Raw genomic sequence first — 10,278 nt, forward strand, 5'->3', positions numbered from 1 at the left:
ATTCTTTCCAGAATACTATAATTATTTTGAATTTCCTATTGCAAATTGAGTTGATAAGTGAGAACACATGCTTTCCATGAAAGCTTTGGATTTGCTTTACTCAAATAACGTATATGGTCCATTTGTTCTCGCAATGTTATAGAGAGGACCTAAGAATCATGATAATGACTATCGTTAGCCGAAGACAACAGTGATATACAATATTGAAAATATTGCAAGTATCATATATACTGAACACACTGTTTACACTACCACTACATCAACACTCACAATTCCACTGTATGACTCGCGTTTTGATAACCAAGTTATCGTCTTCACACACTGAAACCTACTAACTTGACTTACCTGTTTTATATAAAATTTTTCATTAACTACGAAACTATAGAATGGGCTGTAAGGAATTAGCCCTTCGTCCCTATTTAAGCTGTTCTTATATTTCTCAATTTAAACGCTTTCAAATGCATCCAACAATTTATTATAGGATACATCTTTTAAAAATTTTTCATTATTAATATTTATGTTATAATTATAAACCGGACAATAACTGCTCTTAGTCTACCCAATATACTTTCCGTCAAAATCACACAGCTAATTTCATATATACCACTCTTTTCCAAATTTAGTATTTTATCCTTAGGATTACACAACAATTGTTTTAATATGTTGTTGGATTTGTGAACCAATTTAAAACCCACTCTGTTGAATATTCCTTCCAATGCCTTTGTATAAACAGGATTAAAAGGTACCAGAGCAAATTTTTTTGTTTTTCGATTTGATTTTGTGAAAAAGTGGTTTCACATAGAGATTTCTTGAGCCTATAACGGTTAATTAACCTATTTACCATTCTCTTATCATAAAATTGAATTAAAAGATGTACCAGGAAATAGAAAGAATTAGCCGAGATGTACCCGCACGTGGCGGTGTTTTTCCCAAATACATCACATTCTAGCCTATCGCTATTTGTATGATTTTCGCGGAAGAAGGTTTATTGGTTAGGTTAGTAACTTGGTACAAAACAGGTTTGATACAAAATAGGTAAGTTAATATGTTTTAGTTATCGAAAAGCGCGTCAGACAGTGTAATTGTGAGTGTTGGTATAGCGAAAGTGTAAGGAGTGTATTCAGTAAAAATATCACCAACAGTTCCAGAAATTACAGCTCAGAAAGTATTGTATAAGCCAATATCACATTCCAAAAATCTCCCACAATCAATTTGTTTTGGTAATTAATTAAATATATTTCTGATGTTTCTTGTGTATCATTTCCAAATTGGTAAACACCAGATTCGGAAGTTACCTAGTTTAGAAAGAGGAGAGGTTCACTCGGGAATTTTTTCAAAAGCGAAAGGAAGTCATTTCATTATTTTGATATTACCTCACGTATCTGACAAGTACTCTTCGCTACTGTTGTCCTCTTCTCTTCTTTGTCTTTCTTTTATCTATCATTTGGGATTGGTGATATATGTATTTTCCCACACACCCCAACCATCTTAAAATGTACAATTTGATTCTTTGCGTTACTTCTGATTACATCTTCAGTTTCGTTACTCATTGTTTCCAACTTCTCAATTTCCCTCAGATCTTCATTGATTTTGTTTCTTTTCTTTCAGGTAAGTTGAACCCTGATTATTTTGCTCAATTTGCTCCTTATTTCCGAAATCTTCATGGAATTGTATGCTTTGCAAATACGGTTGTAACCTATATCTTTGATAACTTTTCTCATGGGATTCAAATTGTGCTATTATCTTTCTTGATTTAAGGAACTTATACTTATAGTTCTACTCCGAACAATAGTTTATTCCATTTTCATATAGAGTACTTTTCGTTTCACTACCAATATTTTTATTCACTTAATTAGTTGTTTAAACTTTCCAGTTTGTATATGTTGAGTTGTCGGAAATGAATAATGGCATAAAAACAAATCATTAGTTAGAGAAAAAGACAAATTCTCGACCTGTACATACTCATTATACAGATAATATGTTTTAAACAATGCTGAACAAGCTTAACGCAAAAACGTAAACTTTTGATAAGTTTACCAATTAGGTAAATAGCAAATTACTAAGATCGTTGTTAACTTTAAGTTCTAATTGGTTTGTTTTTGTGTAATGTAAATTCAACTATGTGTTATTCAAATTCCTGTTTGTATTAAAACAATGTTAACGATCAGAAGTAGTGAAAATGTCAAAATCATCGTTTTTGTAGGTATTCTTATGCAAAGTATGATCTCAGCAGATAATGAGAGTAAGTTATTATATATAAAAATGAAAAATGAAAAAAACAAGAACTAACGATCTTCCTTCTTCTCATTAGTTATTATTGGGAATAAAACAATGAATACAGCTCAAATATGACAATCAATGTACATAATTTTGATATTTAGATTGTGTAAAAGAAATTGTTAAAATTTTTAATTCACAAACAATGAAAATTTATCGGAATTTGTCCATCCATTTTCAACATATACTCATATATAATACTTGGTAATCTCAACATTCTCATTTGCAGAATATGCTGCTACAATAGAAACAGTGTCGACAGAATCACAATCGAACATAATTATCAATACTTTAGCAGAAATTAGAACAGAGGCAATAACAACTATATCAACAGAAACGGGATCTGAATCCACAACAACAGAAGCTCCAGCATCATTAGAGTCCAATACAACCGAGTCCCGAACTCAAACGGAATCTCAATCTGGAACAATCTCAGAATCTACCGAAAGGGTAAACTCTGAAGCGGCAAGAGCTACAAATTCTCCAGAAGAGGAAAATGCCGAATATACAATGTTTATAGAATCCACAGAAGCTACAATGAACTCTTCTGACGAGACAGATTCCGAGCCTGATCTAACTTCAGAATCCTTTTCAAACGAGTCAGGTACGAAATCTTTAGAAAAAGTAGACTCGATCCCTTCAACATCTTCGGGATTGTTGGCAATTTCAAATGACAGATCCGAGACAACTGCAAACTCTATAGCATCAGAAAATTTAGAATCTGATATTATCACAGATACTTCTGCAGTAGAAAATACTGAATCCAATTCATCTTCAGAAACCTCTACAAATGAGGAATATGACCTGGAATCAAGTGAAACATTTGTAGCATCTTCGGCTCCAGCAATATCAAATGCTGGATCCGAAACAACTACACAATCTCCAGGAGTAACAATCCCAAAGTTCCAACTTTCCACAGAATCTTCTAAATTGTTAGATGCTGATTCTAATCCATATTCACATGATTCTTCGATTACAGAATCCCAATCTGAGTCAAATTCCGAATCTCGATCAGAAACTAATGAAAATTTTCTAGCCATATCAAATGCAGGATCTGAGATTAATACAATATCTTCAGCAATAATAAACCAAGAATTTCAAATCATTACAGAAACTTCTAAGGCAGAGAATGCTGAATCTTCTGTAACGGATAATAATGGACCAGATTCATCTTCAAAATTACCCCAAAATGAAGAGTCTGAATTCAAATCAAGTGAAGAATCTTCGGATGACGCAAACTCTACATCTGGAACATCTTCGGAGCTTCCTACAATATCAAATGATGGATCCTACACTATCACACAATCTCCAGAAGTAGTAATCTCCAATTTGCAAGCTAGTTCAGAAGATCCTACAGCTATAGATGTTATAGATTCCACACCGAATTCAGAACGACCAGAAGGATATACTGGAAATTTCCTAGTGATATCAAATGCTGGCTCCGAAACTACTTCTAAATCATCAATAATCACAAACCAAGGGTCTCAAACTATCACAGAAACTTCTGAAACGGAGAATGCTAAATCTGATTTATCTTTAGAAGCATCATCAAATCCAAATTCTGAATTTGAAGCTAGTGCAGAATATCTGCCAAAGGCAAACTCGACATCTGAGACTTCTTCGGGATCCCCAATAATATCAGATGATGGTTTCAAAACAACTACACAATCTCCAGTATTAGCTAATACAGAATCTTCTTTAGCGATACATGATGATTCTAATATAAAAGACATTGCAGAAACAGATTCTGAATCCGAACCAAATTCAGAAGCTACCGCAAGATCAACTGGAAATTTTCCAGCAATATCATCAAATGCTGGATCCCCAACAACTTTACAATCTTCGGAAACAGCAAAAATGGAAACTGTTACCGATCCGTCTGCCACGGGAAGTTCTGAATTTGAAATAAATTTTCCAGCAGAAGAGGACTCAACATCAGGAAATTCTTGGAAACTTCCAGAGATATCAAATACCGTATCCGAAATGACTAGACAACCTCCTGCATTAGCAAGCTTACAATTTCAAACCAATTCAGGAGAAACTGGAAATTCAGAATCTGAATCAAATTATGAATCTCCGATGGGAACAACTGTACGTTTTCAATTTTCTTTGAATACTGGATCCGAAACTAATACAAAGTCTGCAGAAACAGTAAACCTGGAATCTCAAACCATCACAGTGACTTCCGCAGCGGGTAGTTCTGAATCCGATGAAGCTCCTCCATCAGAAGCAGTCTCTGCATCCGTAAATCCTATTGAATTCTTAGCAATATCAAACGCTGTATTTGAAATGACTACACAACCTCCATCATTAGATAGCATGAAGCTCCAAACCAACTCAAGAGAAACTGAAAATACAGAGTCTGAATCTGAACTTAATTTCGAATCTCTGACAGAAAACCCTGTACATTCCACAGTTGTTTCGAATACTGAATCCGAAACTACTACAAAATCTACAGCACCAGTGAATTCGGAATCCCAAATTATAACAGGAAATTCTGAATCTGATATAACTTCTAGATCAGAAGCAAACTCTACATCCGGAAATTCTTTGCAACTCCCAGAGATATCAAATGCCATATTCGAAATTACTACACAACCTCCAACATTAGCAAGCATAAAGTTTGAAACAAATTCAGAAAGTGGGGAGTCTGAACTAAATTCAGAATCTCTAACAGAAGATACTGAATATTTTCCAGCGATATCAAATGATTCGGCAACAGAAAGTGGGTCCGATATTAAAATAAGTACAGATTATCCTGCAACACCAAAAACTGCAATATATCCAACAGAGTCCAATTTTGGAACAAAATATAATTTATACTTCAGCTCCGAACCAGTAAGTATAGTCAACTAATTAGAAATTCGACACGACACCTCTACTAATTAAGTTTATTCTTCCATACTTTATAAACTTCAGCACAATAATTTAACTCCTTAATAATAATTGAATTGAGGATCAACAAAAATTTCACTCACATCGATTTCTATAATCAATATCTATAATAGGATATTTTTAGTTCTCTGCTTTCATTAGATGTTGTTTCTTCTGTTTTACTAATTTCTTTAAATCTGGTTAACTAGCTTTTATTTATGTTTATTGATAATCAAAACAACAGTCCCTTTGTCATAGATATAATATTTGATATTAATAATTATATTAAAATTAATTGATGATACTCTTTCTAGTATGGATCCAAATATTCCTACTAACATGAAATAATTGGGTTTTCTTCTGTGGATTTCTATAAAAAGAATTTCTTGTATTCGGAATTAAAGGTTAGGTATCTCTGTTTCTACTTTTTTTATGATGAAACCCTCTCATGAGAATATAACATTGTAAAATCGAAATACATATTAAAAAATAATATTTCTTCTAAATACAGACATAGAGCAACCAATGAAAATATAGCCTATATTAGGATGATCAGGATGATCAATTTTCGAAAAAAAAAAATTGTTTTCCGTGTGTTCAAACACAATAATAATCTCTCTCTCTCTCTATATATATATATATAGAAAAAAAATCTCAGCAAGCTTAAGCTCTTTTCAGTACTTACAATTTAAAATACGTGCAAAAAATTTTTTTTCAAATTTCCAGTACCTCCCCATTTATTAAATTAATGCAAATCAGTTTGATGGACGTGCTCTTCGAAATTGCTTGTTTTCTTGAGTAACTCGCACTGGTTTCCCAATAGGAATCGATCAGGCACAGCTTTTGAAAAAAAAAAATTTTTTTTTCTCACTTCCATTTTTCATTAGTGAATCTTTATAATTATATTATGTGTACTTAAAATTGATACTAAGAGCTCAACCCAGAAAACTGAAAAATATTTGGAGTTTACTCAGTAAAAAATTTTCGTAATGCCATCCGTATTCAAGATAAAGGGCGTTGGACTTGATAATTTCCAATTCAAAATATTCCGAAAACGATAGACAGTATGGAATTTTATCAAGAGAAACTTTTTGTTGTAAAATTAAATGATGGTTAAGTTCACTTGAAAATTTGCTTCATAAATATAATATTGAAAAAGTTATGTGCAATACTATTTGGTACCTAACCTAACCGTGTAACCAGCACCCTCTATGAGAGTCAGATAAAAAAAGAAATTCATTGTATGTGTATAATTTTTCTCATCAACGCCCTTTATCTGGAATACGGATGGAGTTACGAAATTTTTTTACTGACCAGACCACAAATATTTTTCAGTTCTCTATCTATCCTAGAGAGGGGATCACCTTTTTTTTAACATCCTGTGTATAATATATGTAACTTTTTTTATATCTATTCTTGCAGGCATCGTACCAAGGCGCACAATCAGCATGTGAGGAAATGAATATGCAATTGGTTACCATTGAAGATAAAGAGAAGAATGACGAAATACAAAAATATCTTCAGCAAATAGGTAATAATTGAATTCATATCAAATATTGTTCAAAAAAGGATATAGAATTAAATAAGATTAGTTACTATGAGCGAAACAGAATTCCTGAAATATTGAAAGTTATTATATTTGAAATATTCCTTTTAACAGGCGATACTACAAAAACATTTTTATCGGGAGCAGTAAGAAGAGGATTAGACGGAAGAAAAGCTGGAAATGAGCCGTTCCGTTGGGAGAATTTACATAGACTCACATTTAGAAACTTCATAGAAGGCACGCCTAGAAACTATCCAGATATTGAAAGGACGGTGATTGCCGTTACGAACGATGGAAAAGAATTGAAATGGTTAGATGTTAAACCTACAGATAATTACTATTACATATGCGAAACACCTTCTTCTTCAGATGTTCCTGGTAGGTATTCCCAATATTCTAATACACAAATAATATAATCAGTTTCATTCTTGTATCAGTTCGTCTGTCACATCTATTTCTTCCTCACACTCACAAATTGAAGTAATTATTTCATTTTTATTAATATGTAGTTGGAGAAGAGGTATTTTCTAGACATTACAACATGGATAAACAACATTGTACACTTGTGCTCTATTAATATTTGAATACAAGTGTGCAAACTATAGAAATGTGTTATACATGAGATTTCTGTTTAAATCATGATTATACTATTGTTAAAGGAAATTGAAAATTTGACATGCAATTTATGTTTTGTTTCAGCTCCTCTTGAACCAGAAAATCCGTACAATTTCCATTTTAGTGACTTCATTGTAAGTTATTTGCGTTAGTTAATACAGAATATGTGCTCACATTTTATTTATGCAACTCTCTCTTATTTTGAATAATTTTTATTCCATAAAAGTGTTGAGATGAAAAGAACAGTAGTTGTAAAAAACATATAAGTTTTAATGAATGTACAGTGTACAGCTCTTAAATGATTACTTTTTGGAAAGTTTCGAAAATTTGGAGGTGGTTTAACATAACCATTGAAGATCCGAATCCGAAGAACTATCTGAGCACAAAACCTATGTCTTGTATAGAAAAACGAGCATCTAAAAATAGCAGAACTTGTACTTTCTTCCTGCTGGTAAAACAATGCCTTTCATGGATATTCAATCATATCAAATTCTAGAATTTGGTTTATTATTTCAAATCTTTGAAAAAATCTAATTCAAGTAAATGTCACCGGTGGAATTTTTATCAATGAAAAAGGGGCTTGAAATGTTATGACTGAATTGAGGAGCTGAAATTTGCCTCAGTTTTTCAAGATAATCTTAGGGCAAACTTCCCAGTATGTGAATTTCTGCTTAAAATTCAGAAGTCTTGGCACTAATCTGGCTGAAATTTTGTTGTTAACGCTGATGCTCTAATGCCATATCGCTTACAGTTCTGCAATGGTCTCCCTAAATGGATTATCCTACTGCGTTGACGTTTTCATCGGTGGTACTTGTGCTGAGGTGCCGCGCATATTGCAATTTGGCCATAATTTCTCAGCCTCTGCTTCGGAACATTATTCATACGTTCGTATCTTGGTGAGGCATTCATCCTCGAATTTCTAAAATAGTCTTTTAAAAATTTTTTCGGATTTCACCAAAAAACAAATTATGATGCGTTGCGCAGCAAACACTGCTACATCCTTCTCACTCATGGCTATAGATATAATGAAAAGCAAGGTTACGCGGTTCCGGCTGTTCTCGACGCTTCAAAATAGACCAGTCTAAAATCTAATACAGCCACTTTTACGACACTAAATTTTTCGCGCATTTATTCCAAAACTCCGGTTTCGACACTTTTCCAAAATTTAAAAAAAGATTTGAACATTTTGGAGGCTTATCCAATTACTTAATCTAAAAATGTATAGAAAATTATCAACTTCTATTGTTCATTTCCAGGTGGATTCCTATAGAGCTGCAGCTTCCGAATGTGCTAAATTAGGAATGTCATTGGTTACAATATCCAATGAGGTAAAAAATTATGCGCTGGCAAAAATACTAGAGGCAAATGGTAATTCTTTGAATTGTTTTTAAAATATTAATTTTTTTAGAATCTGCTGTTAATATTAAAACTGCAAAAATGGGATAAACCAAATCACAGATGATCGATGAATTAATAACATTTTCGTCCATTCATTTTTCGTGTAATATCTTTTAATTAGTAATTCTTGATGCTTTGAACATTCTTAGACATTCATTGGCTTCAGTTTAGGTAACAACTTATATTCTATTCAATATCAGGTGTTGAATTCTGAGTTTCTGCAGTGCGCTGTATGCAGTTATAGAATCTGCAGTCTACTTTTTCTACCGGTTTGGATTTATTGAAGTGACTATTCATTTACCTGTATTACATTCTTTTTGTGTAATAGTGTCTCATTAATGTCTTACTTACTATGTTTTAAGTAGTATTATCCAGTAGTATTTATTTTTCTTCAGTTCCTTTTAATAATGTATTGGTGTTGATTTGGGTTTTTTCCTAATCTTCCAGAATGTCTTGCTCTGGGCCCATACACTCTTTACACTCTTATCCCAGCTGTTTTCTTTGCTTCTGGACCATCTTTGTACTATTCTGTGCTATTATTTCATTGTCTAGTAATAATTTCCAATCACAAATACAATTCTGTATTTCCGAGGAACGAAAATACTACTTATCGTATTAAACCTCCGTTCCTGTTTTTACATATATATATATAGCGTATATTTTCAACCACTGGAATATGAATGAAACAACACTATGACATTTCTAAATTTTTACGAATAGCTAATATACATGGCTTATTCTTTGTAGATGATAGTACTCGGTATCTGCAAATGTCTTTCGTGAAGAATAACGTTCTAGTGTGGCCGAACTGTGATCGAGTACAGTGGACAAACCCAAGTACAGACTGCTTCACAAAATCAACAGATCTTTGTGAATCCATACATTTTGACTATGCCACTCAAAATGCAGGTTGGTGTAGGGATGACTGCTCGAAACGTAGATTTCTCCTATGCGAAAACATAACCAAATCAGAATTGAGCCAAAATGGAGCAAAAAAGTGTAAGGTTAGAACAGGTCATGGAACAGCAGGTGTATAGACAAAATCTGGTAGTGGAGGCTGTAAAGGTAGCAAGGTAGCGTGGTAGCTTATTAAATAAGTAAAATTGGTAGTTCATGTAATATATTGATGAGAATAATTAATAAATGGTAGAAATGATGATACGAGTTATTTATTAGTAGATTTTCACTTTAATTTTTACTGAACACTGTGGTTTACTATAACTAATCATACTGTGTATAACAGTATATGAATGTAACCTATAATTACAATTCTTAATTGCATGTTACTAATCACATATTACTGTAGACTTTCAGAAAGTTATCAAATCATTGATTTTCCTCTATGAACAGTTGTTTAATCAATCAACTTCATCCAAATTTCTGCTTTCTCACTCTAAACTATATATAGAAAATAATTATCGATTAAGTTCATCTCAGGATATTTCTTAAACCAGAGCTCATACAAAGTAAACAATTTCACGACATCCCAAAGCGCTTCCTGTGACCTAATACTCATATCAATAGTACGTTCTATGTACAAATAGTAAATCAGTATCAGTAGATCGATG

At 32.7% G+C, this 10,278-nt stretch overlaps 1 protein-coding gene across 1 annotated transcript; it reads left to right on the forward strand.

Moving 5' to 3' along the window:
• The first annotated feature begins 2,079 nt into the window (after positions 1-2,079).
• Positions 2,080-9,866, forward strand: LOC130442728 (uncharacterized). Its single transcript, XM_056777076.1, has 7 exons — positions 2,080-2,242; positions 2,507-5,115; positions 6,574-6,682; positions 6,812-7,075; positions 7,397-7,446; positions 8,569-8,680; positions 9,458-9,866. The coding sequence occupies exons 1-7, from the start codon at positions 2,155-2,157 to the stop codon at positions 9,745-9,747; spliced, it is 3,522 nt and encodes a 1,173-aa protein (XP_056633054.1). The 5' UTR covers positions 2,080-2,154; the 3' UTR covers positions 9,748-9,866.
• Positions 9,867-10,278: the final 412 nt, after the last annotated feature.

This window comes from Diorhabda sublineata, chromosome 4, assembly GCF_026230105.1.
Source record: "Diorhabda sublineata isolate icDioSubl1.1 chromosome 4, icDioSubl1.1, whole genome shotgun sequence".
Taxonomy (NCBI): domain Eukaryota; kingdom Metazoa; phylum Arthropoda; class Insecta; order Coleoptera; family Chrysomelidae; genus Diorhabda; species Diorhabda sublineata.

Bases quoted from the DNA above. Each gene is read 5' to 3' on its own strand.
- LOC130442728 (XM_056777076.1), top strand. From the start codon at position 2,155: ATGTTAACGATCAGAAGTAGTGAAAATGTCAAAATCATCGTTTTTGTA. The intron at 2,243-2,506 runs GTAAGTTATTAT...TCTCATTTGCAG, and splicing joins GATCTCAGCAGATAATGAGA to AATATGCTGCTACAATAGAA. The intron at 6,683-6,811 runs GTAATAATTGAA...TCCTTTTAACAG, and splicing joins AAAATATCTTCAGCAAATAG to GCGATACTACAAAAACATTT.